This window comes from Elephas maximus, chromosome 7 (genome assembly GCF_024166365.1).
Source record: "Elephas maximus indicus isolate mEleMax1 chromosome 7, mEleMax1 primary haplotype, whole genome shotgun sequence".
In the NCBI taxonomy this organism is placed as follows: Eukaryota; Metazoa; Chordata; class Mammalia; order Proboscidea; family Elephantidae; genus Elephas; species Elephas maximus.
Window position 1 is genome coordinate 43,986,106 of NC_064825.1, and position 19,347 is coordinate 44,005,452.

At 38.8% G+C, this 19,347-nt stretch overlaps 1 protein-coding gene across 1 annotated transcript in view; it reads left to right on the forward strand.

The window, feature by feature from the left end:
* ALG8 (ALG8 alpha-1,3-glucosyltransferase) overlaps window positions 1-19,347 on the forward strand; it is a 37,248-nt gene that overhangs the window by 8,615 nt on the left and 9,286 nt on the right. The window contains exons 3-8 of the mRNA XM_049889705.1: window positions 4,825-5,018; window positions 7,136-7,245; window positions 8,215-8,282; window positions 10,383-10,509; window positions 10,780-10,883; window positions 17,054-17,174. Of these exons, the coding sequence (XP_049745662.1) occupies window positions 4,825-5,018; window positions 7,136-7,245; window positions 8,215-8,282; window positions 10,383-10,509; window positions 10,780-10,883; window positions 17,054-17,174 (724 nt within the window). The remainder of the gene's footprint in view (window positions 1-4,824; window positions 5,019-7,135; window positions 7,246-8,214; window positions 8,283-10,382; window positions 10,510-10,779; window positions 10,884-17,053; window positions 17,175-19,347) is intronic.

The window sequence follows — 19,347 nt, forward strand, 5'->3', positions numbered from 1 at the left end:
TTTTTTTTTTTTAGTGATATATAAAACCACACACATGTTACTGATAAAACGATTTTCCATGTAATCATAGAAAACTATTCTCTCTGCAGTACTGTACTCTGGCACTTTTAGGGAATTGCTTTACTTCAGAATAAGTTTCCTGGTTTGTAAATTGGAAATTATATTAATCTGCGATATCCTTTTTGAAAGGACACTGGACTGAGAGAAAAATTGGATTCCTCACCTGGCCCTGCCACAAACTAGTCATCTCTCTGGGCCATGGTTTCTCATCTAGTAGATAAGGATTTTGAGTAGATTATTTCTAAGATCTTGTCTGTCCCTCAATATTTTATGATTTTATGAGGAAAGAAACAACCAAGTGTGATGTATAGGTGTCAGGTAATGTACAAACCATTCTCTCCTATTATTTCTAAAAACCATATTTGTACTTTTCTCTGGCATGAATTACTGAATTACATGTGATACTTAATGAGAAACAAACATCAGCTGAGTAATGCCTTTATCCAAAGGAGAGCGCTCTGCTGTGAGGGAGGCTTTTTTTGAGGCATCAAGTAAAGTTTCTTGTTGCTTTTTTGAGATTTTTTTTTTTGAAGAGGGACAGGTCGTAATAGTTCTTCCTACTGAAAAAGCTTAAAACAATTGACCTAAGTGACTGAGTTCTTTTTCACATTATAATACTAAAAGTATTTTACAGGAAAATTAATTACTTTAGTGTAAGGTATTTCAGTTTGCATGTATGCATTTCAGCTTGGGAGACGTTATGTGTAGTCAAGAGCTTGGGCTGTAGTTTCAAACTGTCTGGGTTTGACTTTTCAGTTCTGCCACTTAATGACAGTGCTGGGTACCGCAAGCAAGGTGTTTGACCTCTCGAAACGCCAATGTCCCCAACGATTAAAGGATAATAATTGTTAGGATGAAATTAATATAACACACCTGAAGCACTTAGCACAGTGGTTGGAGCTAAAGTACTCAACATTATTAAGGGTCGTTAATAATTAGCATTGTTAATGTAATAACCCCAGCCTATAAATGAAAAGGCAGTCCTTTTGTCTTGCCATTCCTCCTTTTTCTCTGACCATTCTTTATCTGCACCCTCCTTAAAAGCTGATACTTTCTGGGATTCAATTCATGGCCCTTTTCTAATTCTGTAATTCTTTTTAGGTGTTCTATAACTTTTACTATTATTATTTTAGGACTTCTAAACTGTATTTAAGGAGTCCTGATGGCGCAAATGGTTAAGCACTTGACTGGTAACTGGAAGGTTGAAAATTAGAACCCACCCAGCCATTCCACAGGAGAAAGACCTGGCGATCTACTTCCATAAAGATAACAGCCAAGAAAACCCTATGGGGCAGCTCGACCCTGTCATATAGGGTCGCTATGTGTTGAAAATGACTTGACGGCACCTAACAACAACAACAAATTAGTTAGGTCAGAGCTGTTTCTTAAGTCATTTTATTTTACATAGAAGAGGTTTCTATAAAAGGGATTCTAGTAATGGTCAACTCCTGTGTTCTCCTGCCCTTCCCACCAATAGCACGAACAACAGTAAAAACCAACAAGGAGCAAAACTAAATCATGTAGTGAGGCTTAACTATGCAGAAAGAGAAGACTCAGAGTAGGAGGTAAGGAGATGTGCAGTTAGGTCAGGAAGTCTTTAGGCAATACTAAAGAAAGACTTACAAGGAGTGAGTTGCATTGCAGAGCCCCTTTAGCCGTGATTTCTAACCTGCCTTTCTATGGCTTCAAATTGGCTGGGAAAGGCTCCAAAAAGACCCTTAACAAATATTTATTGAATGAACACAATTGTTATGAATCTTCATATGTAGGGGTTGAATATTTCTATATTTGAAGAAATAGCCCTTTTATAGTTTCCTGAGTTAATGATTGAGAGTCCCAGCTCTACCACCTAACAGTTGCTGTCATTTAATAGTTGGGGACATTGGGGTTTTGAGAGGTCAAGCAGCTTGTCCATGGTCACCCAACATGGTCATTAAGTGACTTAACTGTTCACTTTGAGGGAAATCGCTTATAACTTCACAGCTTCCCAAAAGCTGCTGAGTAAGAAGATGGCCCCAGATGGAGATCCTTGAGGTCAAGAAGGCCTTTTGGGCCTGTCTTGGGATGTCTTTTGGAGGGAAGTATTTTTTTTTTTTATACATACAGTCTCTGGAGTGTGGGATTGGGGATAGCAAAAGAAGAACAAGGATGCTTTGTTTTGGAAAAATGACCATCTCTCAGGCAGCACCTGCCCCTCCACCCCCCAATTCTTTTAATGCTTCGTATTCCCTGTTTATAAACACATCAATAAAAAAAAGTAGGAAAAACTTTTAGATTTCCAATAAAATAAATGTCTCTTTAAGGGTAGAGTGAGCTCTGGCATTGAAATCGGGAAACTACAGATGTTAATAAAGTCAAAATCTGTGTTGAATTTTTTGGAATTGCATGGAACAGGATCTCTGATCTCTTTTTTTAATTGTCTGTACCCTAGCAAGTTTCCTTGGAAACTCTATGGGGTAGTTCTACTCTGTCCTGTAGGGTCGCTATGAGTCGGAATCGACTTGACAGCACTGGGTTTTTTGTTTTTTTTTTTTTTACCCTAGCAAGAAAACAATTTGAGCATTCACCACCCAGTATGTGTTTATAAATTATAAAAATACTGTTATATTAATATATTATTAAAAATACAAAGTGAAAAAAGATGAGATAAAAAATAGAACTCTGATTCCACCTGTATAAAATATCTACAACAGGCAAGTCCGTAGTGACAGGTTTATCTGTAGGTACCCGGGGATGATGGGAGGAGACAATGAGGAATTATTGCTTATGGGGTACTGAGTTTCTGTTTGGGGTAATGAAAAGTTGTTAGACAGGGATAGTGGTGACAGTTACACAGCATGGTGGTTGAAATGACAAATTTTTGTGATATATATTTTACCACAGTTTAAAACTTCTCACAGTTCAGTGTCTCATCTTGTTTACACCCACGTTGGAGACTAGGAATTGGAGAAGGAGCTTTTCATAAGGTAGAACTTATGGGTGGGTTCATAGCCTGAGTGCCCTAGACAAAGTGCCTCTGCGGTTGCCTCAGGCCTGAGGCTTCTGCGTTTTATACTTTTAAACCCAAAAAATCCAGTGCCATCGAGTTGATTCCGACTCATAGCGACCCTACAGGACAGAGTAGAACTGCCTGATAGAGTTTCCAAGGAGCACCTGGTGGATTTGAACTGCCGACCCTTTGGTTAGCAGCTGTAGCACTTAACCACTATGCCACCAGAGTATAAAAAGACTGCTTCTAATGATCTACGGTTGTCTTTCATTCCCATCTTAAGCAGACAGCTAACACATAGTTTGTGTGAGCCTCTTTTGCCACGTTTTATACCACAGAGAGACCCTAAACAGTAGTCTCTTTGGACAGCCAGTTAGTACCCAGTGAACCTTTAGTGTACTTCCAGGTAGACAGGAGCTTTCCATTGAAAATAGCAACAAATGCAGAGAAGGGAAATTATTATTACTGTCTTAGCCCTCTAGGGTCAAGAGTCTAGGTTTAGTTAGTCTTCTGTTTGTCCTTCTCACCACCTGAAAAATGGGGGGACCCCAGTGGTGAGTGGTTAAGAGCTACGGTTGCTAACCAAAAGGTCGGCAGTTCAAATCCTCCAGGCACTCCTTGGAAACCCTGTGGGGCAGTTCTCCGGTGTCCTGTAGGGTCTCTATGAGTTGAAATCAACGGAGGTGGGTTTTGGTTAAGGTGATAATAAGAAGCTGTGGTGGCACAGTGGTTAAGTGCTTGGCTGCTAACCAAAAGGTTGGCGGTTTGAACCCACCTGCTGCTCCACAGGAGAAAGATGTGGCTGTCTCCTTGCGTAAAGGTTTACAGCCTTGAAAACCCTTTGCCCTACTTGGTCCTATAGGGTCGGTATAAGTCGGAATTTTTTCAATGGCAGCTTTTGTTTTTTTAAGGTGATGATGATAAAAAAAACTTTTAAATGATGATAATATTTATTGATACTTAGTTTGTGCCTGGTTCAATTCAATGCTGTGTGTATATATATATATAGTTATATATGCATGTATGTATACACACATGCACATATCTGTATAGAGTGTATGTGTATAGTGTGTAATGCAGTAACCCACTTAAGGTAGGTACTACCATCCCTGTGTATATAGATACATGAGGAAACTGAGACTTAAAGAAATCTAACAAAATATAGTACCCTAAAGCTTGTATTTTTTTTGTAGATCTGTATTTTCTTTTACTTACTCATTGGTAAGTTTTCATCCATTTAACTAATGATTATTTAATGCTTAACAGTGTGATAGGCACTTACTAAATGTTCAGGATACAGAAATGACAGTGGGTGGTTCCTGCTCTCAAGGACGTTATAACCTAGTAAAACAAAAGACAAGTAGCATTTGCGTAGCATTTTGTTGTTTATAAATATATTTCATATGTATTGTCTCATTCAGTCTTCACAGTGCCTTACTTTACAAAAGGGAAGATTGAGTCTCTGAGATAGAACTTGAACCGAAGCTAATGAATCATTTGTTACACCATAGCTCTCCCGGGTTCAGATGAATTTCCTGTGAAGCATAGCTCACTCTGTCTAAGGACATGGATGATCGCATTAATAGGGTAGAACATAGGTTTTAGTGTTCTGCTCAGTCTTTACATAGGAGTTGCTCTAATAATTTAGGGCACATTTTAAAGACAACTTCACTATGCTTTTTTAAAGACAAAAAAGATGAAGAGTTTAAAGTTTTCGCACCCTTTATTGTCCATGCATTGGCCTGGAATGTGTCTAACCTTTGGCTCTATGACAGGCAACTTCGGAGTGGACCTTGGATTACCCCCCGTTTTTTGCGTGGTTTGAGTATGTCCTGTCACATGTTGCCAAATATTTTGATCAAGAGATGCTGAATATCCATAACCTGAATTACTGCAGCTCAAGGACCTTACTTTTCCAGAGGTTTTCCGTCATCTTCACAGATGCCCTCTTTGTGTATGCCGTCCATGAGTAAGTCTGCGGAATGTCATTGTGTGCAGAGGTGCTGAGGAAATGTTAGGATGTTAAATGGTATTAACTTGTTCCTGATATGGGGGGAACTCAGTTCATATTATAGCAAATGCTAAAACAACCCAAAACTGTCTTATGCTTTAAACTGTACCGGGAGTAACTATAGTAAGCAGTCTTGCTAAATCTTATGGAAGAAAATTAGGATAAAGTGGGGTTACAAGGCAGAGGTAGGGCAAGAGATTGTGCATGCTGAGAAAAGAAGTAGTCCAAGCAGAGTTCTGGGGATACTTCTCCTGCCTTCCTTGCTGCAAGCGCCCGGTGGCGGCCATGACCTACCCTGTTCTTTGGGGTACACACGCCACATGCACCTTTGTGCACGTAAGCGTGTGCTAACCGCCAAAGTCGCTGGTCTTATGGAGCATACATTCTAGTAAGCTCAAGAAATCTTACTGAGTATGATTCCTTGTTTCTGAACTCTTTCCTTCATGAATCTCTTCGTTAATTTTAAGTTATGTTTATATTTTTTATTTTGCATCTTTTACTTATAAACTAATTTTAAGTAATTGAATACATACATATCGCATCTCTTGCATGGTGACTTCCAAGTAGTAAGTTCTCAGTGGATGTTGATTTCCATTCTGTTCTAATCCTTAAGCCTGCTGGTGTGATTGTGACAGACAGTAACTGGTAATCTGTTCAGTGACCCTTGTCATCAGTGGATGTTTCTATTTGTGAGGTCCCTCCAGACTGAACCTTTGCCCCATTTGGGAAAGAGTCCTTTGGGAGTCTTTTAACCCTTGCTCATTCTCATTAAGTAACTGTTTGATGCCGTAATCTTCAGTTTGTTTTATAACCTGGCAAGATTTTGAAGGGAAAGTCATTCGTGATACACCCCTTTTAACCCAATTTTTTTTTTTTAATTCAAGCTTCCACCAGAGTATGTACCAACAGAAAGGGAGAGGGAGCAGAACCTTTTCCCATCTGCAATATAGAGGGAACAGTTAAGCAAGATATAAATTATTGAAAATCTATGGACCAGTTCCCAGAACCAGGCCCTATGTATAGATTAGATTTTCAATTACTCTGTATGGTTGCTATCTCTTAAAGGAGAAACCAAGGCTGAGTTGGGGAGAAGCATGGTGCCTTTTGCTGCCCATAAAGCCCATTGCCATCAAGCTGATTCCGACTCATAGCGACCCTATAGGACAGAGTAAAACTTCCCCATAGGGTTTCCAGGGAGCAGCAGCTGATGGATTTGAACTGCTGACATTTTGGTTAGCAGCTGAGCCCTTAACCATTGTGGCACCAGTGCTCCACACCTTTTGCTAGTCCTCTTTAATTGCATCTTTATTGTGGCTATTATTTGTTTTAGATTTTCTTGTTTTCATAATTTGTTAGTATTCAGATGAAACATTTTTTAAAAAAATCTTTATAAAATGGTACATCCTCGTTGTCAGAATTTTGGAAAACATAGAAAAGCACACACCCACAAAAAGTAAAAATGACCGATACTGCCCCACCTATAGCTATGACGGTAAGCATTCTGGTGCATATGATTTTAGCCTTTTTTCAGTGTGTGTGAGAATATACTTTTTACAAAATAAAAGTGGTATCATATTGTTTTGTTACCTGCTATTGTCAATAATGTATTTTGACCTTTAAACTACATGCATTGCTACATAAGGATTTTTTCTGTTATTTGAACAGTCAGGAGCACAAATTCTCAATTCTTCTTAATCTGGCTGATATGATGGTATACACTTAAGAGCACTATGTCACCCTACGTTTTTCACTCCTCAGGACTGAAACAGTGCACACTCTCTGAATTTTCAAAATTCTTCCTTTTTAATTTTCATTGGTCGTTTTTTAAGTTTTAGTTTTATTAAATGAAGACTGTTTTTGGAAATCAGTGTAGCTGAGAAAGAGAAGTAAGACTGGCCCTGAGGTCTTTGTTTCTGCTGCCGCCTTTTGAAGAACCCACATGTTTGGTCAATTGAGAATGGCATGGACGTTTGTTCAGGAATGGTGAATAAAATGTATCATAGTGTTCTCTGCAGAAGTATTGATCTAATGAAGAACAAAGTTGTTTCTGATTCTTTCCTGATGTTTTAATATAGGTGCTGTAAATGCATTGATGGAAAAAAATCCAGTAAAGAACTTACAGAGAAGCCAAAGTTTATTCTATCGGTGTTACTGCTGTGGAACTTTGGACTCTTAATTGTGGACCGTATCCTTGACATTTTATATACTTTTACCTTACTTCTTCTTCTGATAAAAAAAAAAAAAAAATTCTGATACATAACAAGTATAAGATTAATTGTTTCTATAATGATGATTGTGAAATGTGAGCTGCTTTTGAAAATGGGTAGAGGGTGGGATGATGGATTCTCAAAACCGTGGTCTCTACCCAGCTTTACTGGGCTCTGGTTGTTAGAGCACTTTGTCCTGGAAAATTAGTGGTGATATGTGTGAACCAGCTAAACCGTCAGTAAAGCAATATGCGGGGATTAATTTAATACATAGGCTGTACCTTATAGTAGTTTTATAACACCTTTTTATAGGAAAGGGTGTATCACAGTGTATCTTATGGAAACAAGCAGGCCTTCATGCTTTTTCACCATCTCAGCTTAGTGTATATTAACACGCAAAGATCTTAAATCCAGTGAGCCTGAATACAGCTAAAATCCTAATGATAGAAAGCTGATAGTTTTGGTTTTCATGGAGGCAGTTTGGTGTGGGGGGAAACACTCAGAGTTTGGTTAAAGACTGACCTGGACTCAAATCTTAGTTACGTCACAGTAGCTTTAGGACTATGAGTAGATTAATGTCCCTGAGCCCTAGTTTACTTATTTATAAAGCGAGGATGTTAATTCATTGTGAGGGCTAACATGGAGGGCTTTGAAAAAAGCAGAAGACTTCTCGCCTTTTAAAAAAGGGCAAAATGCGTTATTTCTGGATCTTTAAGGTAGAAAAAAAAGGTTTTTTTTCTTCATAAACAGAATTTTTAATTAAAGAGTTTGTCCAGGATTTGACTCTGTTTATAGAAAACACATTTATGAGAAACTCAAATTGATAGTAATGTTTTTGTCTTTAATTTACCTATGAAGAAGGCATCTGTAATTTCTGTACTTGATCTGCTGGCACGGTTCACTGTGCATTTAGTGGCCTGCTTTCACTTTCCTTGACCTAAGTCCAGATATTCATTTCCAGTACAATGGCTTTTTATTTGGATTAATGCTGCTTTCCATTGCACGATTATTTCAGGTAAACACAAAATTGGTAAATTAGATTTTTTTCCCCCTTAAATGTGGTCTTTAGCTTGTAAAGGCAGCACTGTAATGGATAATGGATAAATTTCGTTGACCAACTATTTCAAGTTGCCAAGTGCTGTGGACACTTTTATTGGATATTTTTCACAAATTCCATCTTCTCTTTTGACAATTTTCTTCATTTTCCAGGTGAGAAAATTATGCTCTAAAAACTGGTCATACTGAGAGAGGCTTGAATTAAACATGAGTTTTTATGTTTGGTCAGGGTCATTTATCCTGGTATGAACTCTCTGGCAGCTTTTACAAGGTAAAACTATCGTGGTGGTGCTTTACCATGAGAAGCATGTAGCATAGTGTAATACAAAGTATAGGATCTGGAATCAGAAGTCCTGGGTTCAAATCCTGGCTCTAACCCTAATGAGCTGTGTGACTCGGGCAGTATTTACTCATATGCACGGGCAGCTTCCGATTAGGTACAGTACATGTATCTTACTGAGTAAACCTCACAACCATTGTGTGAGGTTGGTATTATTCCTTTTATAGAGGAGGAAATCAGAAATTCAGATTCTGGGCTTTCCCTCTCTATAGTGAATCAGAATCTCTGGGATTGGGGCCTAGAAATTCCCAGGGAATTTTGATACACAGTCAGGTTTGGGAACCATTAGCCCAAGGCAAATCATTTCACCCTCTCAGCCTGTTTTCTCATGAAAAGATTTTTACCCCGTGTTACATTTTTATTTGTAAAATGGTGCTATTTATCTCACAGGGACTTTGGAAAGATCAAATTTGGTAATATATTTTAATGCTCTTTTAACCCAATGCTATCAACCTTAAATATCAGGATAAATTTTTTTCCTTTAATCATAAAAAGCCGCATAGTGCTTAGAACATAATTGGTGCTCAGTGAATGATTGTTGGATGGTTGTTAAACAAATGAACTGAAGTTTGGCTGTAGAATCAGCTATATAATCAGGCCATATCTGGATCTTAAATCAGTTATAAAATTGGTGAAGAGAGATACCTGGAAGCATCCCATTCTTTTTAATGAACCCAGCATATCCTAGACTGTCTGATGATGAGACAGCAAGAGAGGGCACCCTGGCCTTTCATGGTCTCTTTGGAAGTTTACGTTGTTGAATCCTAAGACCATTATCTCATTTGATCCTTCCAGAATTCCTGTGAGATAAGTAGAATTCAGAGTTAGTTATAGTCAATTCTGGTTTTTTTAATCAGAATTCCTTAATCTCCCGGACGGTTTGTTAGGATTAAGTGCTCTGCTTGGTGCCTTCAGCCTGGTAGTACTATATATTACCTAGGCTGCAACACAGGATTTAAATGGTTCTTCAGTAGCGTAGTATCATGTACATTCATTCATATCCCTATTTCTGGCTCCTCTTTGGAAATCAACTCTGGCTATTGTAAAAGGGTAAGGAAGTGGGAGTAATTGAATCTTCTAGGCTCTAGCTCCTTAGGGAGAATGTAATGTGTGTTGTTAGTGATGATATACCCTGCATCTCAGCATCAAACTTACCACTTAGTAAGTTCTTGTTGAAATATTGAATTTATGAACCCACTAAACTCAGTGTAAAAGCTAGCTGGAATCACTTGTCTGTTGCGTTCTCTTTATACTGCCTGTAGAATGTTTTTCCTGAATTTTTACAACGTTTTGTTATAGGAAATTTAAGTCATATACAAAGGTAGAGAAAATAGTGATTGCTGCACACACACATACACATACACAGAGGATTATTTTGAAACACATCCCAGACATCATATATATCATTCGTAAGTATTTCAGAATATATCTTAAAATATATGTATATATATATTTTTGGGAAATAATTTTAAATTTACAGAGAAATTGCAGGGATAGTGCAGAGAGTTCCTGTATACTCCCCATTTTCCCCTAATGTTAACATCTTATATAACCATGTTACATTTGTCAAGACTAAGAAACCAACATTGATATATTTGGATTTCACCAGTTTTTCCACTTATGTCCTTTATCTATTCCAGGATCCGATCCAGAAGACTGCATTATTACATTTATTTCACTCTGAAAATGAAAGTGACATTTCTTTTTTAAATCTTCTAGAAAAGGCATCTGGAAGGAGCATTTCTTTTTGCTGTTCTCCTGCATTTCAAGCACATTTACCTCTACGTAGCACCGGCCTATGGTGTATATTTGCTCCGCTCTTACTGTTTCACTGCAAATAAACCAGGCAAGTTCTAGTGATAATAACACAACCTTTTTCATTTCTTTCCTTCGCTACTGTGTTGGCTTGGTGGTTTGCTTGGTGAAAGGGTTCTATGAGGTACAGCAGAGATGTCTCAGCTACTGATCCTGTAAACCCTTTACCCATTCTAACTGTTCTCTGCTCTTGCCACATCATAAAGGTTGTGGTACCGTCGGGGGTCCTTCTAGCTTTAGCACACAGCGTAAGTTAGGACTTCCCATTCTCTTGGTTAATGATAGTGTTCCTTTTCTGTAGATGGGTCCGTCCGGTGGAACAGTTTCAGCTTTGTCCGTGTCATTTCCCTGGGGCTGATTGCTTTCCTAGTTTCTGCGCTTTCATTGGGTCCTTTCCTAGCCTTGGTAAGTCCTTTTTTTCTTTTTTTTAAATAAAGTAACATGTTTCGTTGTTGTTCAGAAAAAAATAATAAAGTCAGGAATATAAAAAATAAGAAGTTATTCCTTTCTTACGCCTCCTCCCCAAAATAACTCCCCCAAAATAGGATGGTATCCTTTCAGATATTTTTGTGCATGTTCAAATATGTTTATGTATGTGTGTATGTTTAACTTTATGTCACACACATACACATACTTTTTTCCTCAATTGCATTATAATTTGCTTTTTTTAGATTAAAAGTATATCATAACATTTGTCCATCTCAGTAGAGGAAGAGAAATCACTCTTTTTCCAGCTGCATAGTAGGCCATTGGATACTTAAAGACTGTATTGAAATCTGTTATCCCCCACTTTAAAAGGTATTCTACTCTAAAATCAAACCTGGTGGACTAGGACTCAGATATTTACATAGTTACATTAAGATTACTTATTTAATCAGTTCCCCGTTGATGGGCATTTAGGTTCTTTGCAGTTTTTTTAATAATAGTAACCAGTGCTGGAATGAAATCCATATATGTGTGGCTTTATGCAATTGGAGCCCTGGTGGCACAGTAGTTAAGAGCTACAGCTGCAAATCAAAAGGTTAGTGGCTTGAATCCACCAGCAGCTCCTTGGAAACCCTATGGGGCAGTTCTCCTTTGTCCTGTAGGGTCGCTAAGAATCGGAATTGACTTGACGACAATGAGTTTGGTTTTGATTTTTGGTTTGTGCATTTGGGTGAGCATATCTCTTGGGTAAATACCTAAAACGGAAATTTGTGAGTCAAAGATATATACATTTTACATTTTACTAATCATTGCCAGATTTTCTTCCCAAAGATTAGTAGGATCAGGAAGGTTCTTTCTAAATTTCACCCATCTTGCATATGACAGGTTTGATGTCAATTCCTTGGACTTTAAAATATTGAAGATTTTGTATGCTTGTGAGAGTTGTCTTAACTTGGTAAATTTCTAGCTTTACTAGGGTCGAAGAATAATAAACGCTGACTTTGTTAAAGTAAAGCAAGGAGATTTGTTGTAGGTTTGACAACAGTGTGGACTGGGGAAAACATATGATTTTGTGGAGTGAACAAACACTTCCAAAATGGCGAAGCAGCAAAGACCTTTTAAAGGGTGAAAACAAAGTACTTGAGCTGTACCATTTTGATTAGACATTACAAACTTAGATTAATATAAGGCTGGTTACTAAAAGTGGGGATTAGGAGTAGGGGGAAGGTTACAGGACATTTCTGTCTTAGAAATAGCTTGCTTAAGTGAAATTTTTCTTATCAGTAGTTGCCTAGGGGAGCCCTGGTGGTGCAGTGGTTAAAAGCTTGGCTGCTAACCAAAAGGTCAGCAGGTCGAATTCAGCAGCTGCTCCTCGGAAACCTACGGGGCAATTCTACCCTGTTCTGTAGGATCACTATGAGACAGAATTGACTTGACAGCAACAGGATAGTTGCCTAGGAGACCTAGATAAATGTCGGCTTCAAGGTCTTCCTGAGACGCTGCTTCAGGAAGGGTCTTAGTAGCTCCTGTGAAACAGTTTGCTATTCTCTCAGTTTAACAACAGAGAAGAGGAAAAAACTTTCTTTAGTTTATAGTTAGTTATAGGCTTTAAAGAATAAATCAGGGGTTTGCATATATTAAAAGACAGGCAGGGCAGAGCAGGCCCCAAACTCTAGAGCATCCATTTTACTTTAGTCAGGTGCCTCAGTTTACTTGGTCTTACTAGCAGACATGTCAAACTTAAATATCTTAAATGTATTTGTAAATAACTTACCATTCCTGAACTGTGAAAATCTTTTAGCCTAACTCTGCCTCTATTCTCAATTTTGGGAATGAAGAGTTTGACATGGAACCTGATTTGAAACATCACCCACAGCTATCTGCAGAGAGTTGCGTGAGAATTTAAGGACACCGCTTAGTTTAACTCACAGTCCTTCCATTAGTTGCATATGTCAGGCCAAAGCAGAAAGAGAGCTAAATCAAAGGGGTAAGTAAATAGCCTGCAGCTGCTTGGTATTGACTGCTGGTGGGACTCAGAGAAAAGTTTATCCCTGTACTTCTGCCCAATTACCTTCACTTGTCATTCTGACCTTCCTGAGATTTGGCCAACAGGAGCTAAAACCTTAGTTAATTTGTAGCCAGGGGGACCCTGGATCAATAGATTAGGGGAGAAGCAGTCACTTTTTTCTACTGTACCCAAAACACTTAAGGGAAAATAATCCTAAGTATAGATAGCACCTGAATCACTTTGCAACTGATGTCTTCCCTTAAACTATTGGTTCTCATATCATTTAGACTGAGGTACATCCTGAAATATTTATGGTTGAAGTGAAAACGTCTAAAATTTGCTTCAGAATAATACAGGAGGTGAGGATGTTAATGTTGGTATAGATGCAGTTAAAACAAGGTTGGCTATGAATTGCTAATTACTGAAATTGGGTAATGAGTACACAAACCCAAACCAGTTGCCATTAAGTCAATTCCGACTCATGGTGACCCCATGTGTACATAGGGCTCATTATACAGTTCTATTTTATGTATGTTTGAAATGTACACACACACCCCTCAGTTATGTCTTCGGAAGATTCTGATACCCAGCTATAGTTAAGAACCATTGCCTCAAGTAGCTAGCAGTATACTTAAAAACAACTTTATTGGAGTCTGTTATTTCTCACTTTAAACGTATTCTCTAAAATCAAACCTGGTGGACTAGGACCCAGGTGTTCACAAAATTATATTTTGGTCCATCGAGTTTAGGAGTGAAAATATGCTAAAAATACGGTGATCAGATAGTTCTTCATAGGGCTAAGTTGTATCTTTTTATATGGAACATTTATTTTCAAGAAAGTAACCAATTTGTGAACATTTTTATATGAAGTTCATGAATTAACTTGCATTTCCACCTGCAGAAATTAAACAAGAAATAATAATTTAGAAATGAAGTAATTTATGTGAAGCTTTTGCTGCTCGGTTGTAGGAAGGTAACTAATACAAAAGGGCACTGAACTTGGACTGTCGTGCTACTTACTAGCAGAGCGAACAGGGCAAGACACTCACTCATCTGTCAGCCTTATTTTCCTCATCTGTAAAAGGGGATAAAGTCCCCAAAGGCCTATTATGTATATTGAGTGAGATAGTTATCATATGGGGAAGTGATTTGTAAACTATGGTAGGCTTTACAAATACAATGTACCATTATTTTTAAAGTTAATTAGATGAAAATTTAATTCTCTTTGAATTAATTTATTCAACATCAATTTATTGCACACTTTACTTGTGTAAGGCTTGGTATGGGTATACAACTCTGAAAAACAGTACTTTCCTAACGTTGCAGAGCTTTAATTGTAGTAAGGAAAGCATTTAGCGAGTAACAGCTGTAAAGAGCAATATACTTTAATGTGATAGAAATAGAGGGTGCTATGGGAACACATGCAGCCGAGGGACCTAACTTAGCCTAGGAGCCAGGAAATGCCCCCTTGGAACAAAGGGACATTTAAACTAAGATTTGAATAGTGAATACTGGGGTTAAGTCGGTTGAGAAGAGAAGAGAGTTCCAGGCCAAGAAAGTGGTTCTGGGACGAAAAGGCAGGGAACTAAAAGGAGTTGAGTAACTTCAGGAAAGAAAGTGGTGAGACATGAGGCTGGAGGGTGATATGGGCCAGTTAGTGGCCGTGTTAGAGTTTTACGGGGACAGTGGGACTCCTGAGAGGAGTTAAACAGGGAAGAAGGATGAGTAGATTTGTGTTTTAGAAAGATCACTCTGTCTTCCCCTGTCTTGTTGCTCTTCCATGTGTAACCTGCATTCCCAAAGCCCCCTGTGCTCTACAGAGAATGGATTGGAGGGGGGCAAGAGTGAAAGTGAGGAGTTTGAAGGCTGCTGAAGAAGCATGAGGTGATGATGACCTGGATTAGGGAAGAGACAAAGGGCAAGGAGAGAGCGGATAATCCAAGAGAGATGTAGGGGGTAGACTCTGTAGAACCACAAAGGAGAAAAGGAGCAACCAGAGAATTAGGAAGGATCAGGGTGTGGGGCATGAGCATAAAGGGAAGGGCATTCTGAAAATGAGGGCAGTCGACTCTCTCAGCTGTGCTGGAAGTTCAAGCAGGGTAAGACCTCAGTGACCTTGCTGACATGAAGGCCACTGGAGACCTTGTATGCGAGCAGTTTCGGTGGAGAGGTCAGGGCAGAAGTGAGATTGCAGTGAGGAGAAATGTGATTGAGAAATAAGGAAATGGAGCCAGGGAGTACAGACAACTCTGCAAGAAGCATGGCTTTCTTAAGAGGAGGGAGAGAAGAATAATTGAAGGAAGGGCTAAGGTTTCAGGAATTTGATGTTGTTTTCTTTGTCTCTCCATGGGGTTTGTGAGGACTAGATCAGATCTATTAACATGCTTTAAAAACTGGGGCTGCTGCTGTCAGTAGGAGTGGTTATGAGTTAGAGCTGTGCAGTCACACCTGAGGCTGAACTCCAGCACTGCTGCTTCATTGGCGTGTGAACTTGGGCAAGTCATTTAACATCTCTTTATGATTTGGTTTTCACATCTGTAAAACAGAGGTAAGAAGTCCTCTTAGGATTGTTGTGAGGATTAAGTAAAAAAATAGGTATATATCATTTATGATTCAGTTGGCTGCAGCTACAGAAAAACTCAAATAACAATAATTTAATTTAAACATAGAAAGTATTTATTCTCCCATGTAAAAGGGCTGCCACAGTATTCCATGATGTCAGGGACCTGGGTTCCCTGTCTTCTTGCTCTACCATGTGTAACCTCCATTACGAAAGTTACCTCATGGCCCGAGTTGGCTGCCCCAACTCTAACCATCATGTCCACGTTTTAAGCAGTAGGAAAAGAAATGGGGGAAGGGCATGCTTCTTCCTTTAAGGACAAATCTATCCTGAAAGCTGCCACACACCACCTCTGTTTACGTTCTGATCACCACAACTCCATCATATGGCTACCTAGCTTCAAGGGAGGCCGAGAAAGGTAGCTCTTATTCAGGGCAGCCATGATTAAAGATTATATTACCGAAGAAGAAAGAGGGAAGGGTTACTGAGGATCTGTTGGTGGTCTAGCAGTCTCTGCTTATCATGTACACATGGTAAATAATAAATAGTCCTAATTACTATTTTTATGTTATTTAAATAGTTTTTTACTATGCTGCTTTTCTCATCTACTGATACTTTTCTTATCATTTCACATTTTTTTGTCTGCTTGCTGAACCGGAAAGTTGAGGATTGTGTCTTGTTTGGGGCGGCAGTGGGGGTGGAGGTTGTCCTTTGCCATCCCATCGCCCAGGTCTGATGTGTAGTGCTTTCCTAACAGTGGCTGCATGGGTCAGTGGAAATAGCATGAGCTTTCAAGTTAGATCCGGATTGAATTTTGGATTCTTCACTTCCTAGTTAGACAAACTATAGTTATCTCTCATTCTCCAACTTTGCTGTCTGAACTTAGAATCTCAATAATTTGCATAACGAGAGATACTTTTGTAATCAACTTTGAGTTTTCTTGTTTCAGGTAAAAGAGTAATGTTTCGGTGAGGACCAAGTGAACCAATGTATCTAAAGTCAACTTAGAAATCAACTAAGTAATTTTAATTCCCACTAAAATTGAAAAATTCCACATCTTTTGTTAAGTCTTCCCTACTCTCCCCTTCTCTCCAGTAGAGTTAGATAAGCTTCAGTCTGTGCTCTCCTTGCACCTTGTCAATAATTTCCTTATTGTGTTTATCTCATAACAGTATTGGACTGGTATTCCAAGTACTTTCATGTGCTTTGTCCACTCGACAGATGAGCTTAGACAAGAGGTTCTGTAAACTGCGCAGGAGCACATAAGTACTTATTTGAAGGAGCACAGACTGCAACTCAAACCTGATAACTTTCTACACAACTGTGCCATAGACAAAGAGCCCTGGTAGTGCAATAGTTAAAAGCTTGGCTTTGCAGAAGAAAAGACCTGGTGATCTGCTCCAATAAAGATTAACGCCTTGGAAACCCTATGGGGCAATTCTACTCTGTCTTGTAAGGTCACTATAAATGGGAATTGACATGACAGCACACAACAACATGCCATAGACAATTCCCTACTTCTCTTTTTAATTTGGAAAATATTGATCATTGTTTAATCTGTTTATTTTCCCTTTTGAACAGAACCAACTGCCTCAAGTCTTTTCACGACTCTTCCCTTTCAAGAGAGGGCTCTGCCATGCATATTGGGCTCCAAATTTCTGGGCTTTGTACAATGCTTTGGACAAAGTGCTGTCCATCATCGGTTAGTACCACTTTACTTAGACCATGGATATTGAAAGGACTGCTCACATCTAGAAATGGAAAAACCTGCTTTGTGTTTTGATTGTGGCTGAGCTGTTTGTTCTACGATCTGTCATTTCAGTTTTCAAGATGAACAGGGGGAGCGGTTGGTTCTTGGGACTGAGATTTCAGTGCAGTTAACAGCACACTTAGCGCATTCCTTATAAAGGCTTTTTGCAGCGGTGAGGTTGTTGCTGCTTTCCTTGGGGAAAAAGGATATATTTAAACATTTTTTAAGGCAATTTTTGCCATAATTAAAACAAATTCACCAGAGTTAACCCTGCTTTTAAACCTAACATGTAAAGAAGAAGAATGTATAAGTTGTGATTCTGGGTATTAAAACATTAAGGAAAATGATAGGTGTGCATTTTGCTGTGGCGGGAGAAATGGGGAACATAGGCAATGCTTTTAAATTTGGCTCGTGTTGAAAAATAATTTATGCCTTGAGCTGGTTCTGCTGATAATAACTCACTTTGGAATAACTCACAGTCTCTCATTAGTGAATCCAGCCTGACTTGATGTGAGATTAACATAGTCTAGAGCAGGAATCAACAAACATTTGCTGTGATGGACCAGAAAGTAAATATTTCAGACTCTGCAGGCCGCATACTGTGTTTTTGGGTTTTCGTTTTGTTTTATAACCCTTTAAAAATGTAAAAACCCTTTATAGCTTAGGGTTGTATGAAAACAGGCCACAGGCTGGATTTGGCCTGTGGGTTGTAGTTTGTGGACCCCTGATCTAGTATCTGATGACTTGGTTTGGAGGCCCCCCTGCATAAAATGCTGGTTGTGTGGCATTGAGCAAGTCATTTGATTCCTCGTGTTGCTTTCCTCATTTGTAATAGGGAAGCAGTAGTAATTAACAGCATGTCCTGAGGAACAAATACAAGAATAAAGTGCTAGGATATTGTAGCAGAGGCTTTAGAGCTAGACAGAAGCTCTACCGCCTGTTTCTTGTGTGACTGTGGGCAAATTATTCCATCTTTCCATGCCTCAGGGAGCTAAAAATAATGGCTGCGAAACCCGTGGTATATGGTGGATGCTTTAATGCGTGGTGGCTGCTGTTACTGTTTTTGATACATACTTGTAGGAAATCATAACTTGTTATCCCTCACCCGCTGTGGATACAGCCTTGATGTGCATGGCATTCCTACAAAGTAATTTCTTAGTATTTATATTTCAAAAAAGCTTTAAACAGCCAGTAAACTATCAGTACAAGGGTCAGTTGCCTTGCCTGAGTCGAGATTGTGCTATCCCTTATGTTGTATGTCTGTCTCCTCCAAAAATATGTTACTTGAAAAGTCACTGACAGGTTAGACAACTTTGTGTTTTGAGGACATAATTATTAGCTTTAAGAAAAAATCATCTGGAGAAGGAAAAGGCCGTACATAGTATGGAGGAAATCAGCACAACGTGATCAAGGTAAATGATGACACTGAGAGGTACTCAAGAATAAAGGACTGCTACAGTAAATGCTATAATATACACACTTCTGCCACAACAGCAGTAACAACCAAAATTTTGTGAGTAGTTACATAGGTAGATATGTATGCTATATAGATGTGGGAGGACATAATGGGAGTACATGTGTGCACATATACAGGTATAAAAAATCTGTTGCCGTCGAGTCAATTCCAACTCATAGTGACCCTATAAGACAGTAGAAGTGCCCCATGGAGTTTCCAAAGGAGCATCTGGTGGATTTAAACTACCGACCTTTTGGTTAGGAGCTGTAACACTTAACCACTATGTCACCAGGGTTTCCGTATATAGGTGTAGTTGTGAGCATTTGCATATACACATTTGTATGTACACATATATTCATATATGTAACAGAGCACATAGAGGGTACAGTTATGGAAACTTCCTAGACATATCAAAATATGTTGTGGGACTGAATTACTGGACTTGAAGGCTAAGGGTCATAGTCTTGGGGGACATCTAGGTCAGTTGGCATAACGTAGTTCATAAAGTTAATGTTCTACATCCTAGTTTGGTGAGTAGCATCCAGGGTCTTAAAACCTTGTGAGAAGCCATCTAAGATACAACTATTGTTCTGTTCCTGTCTGGAACAAAGGAGAGTGAAGGAAACCAAAGACTTGAGGAAGCAATTAGTCCACAGGATTAATGGCCCA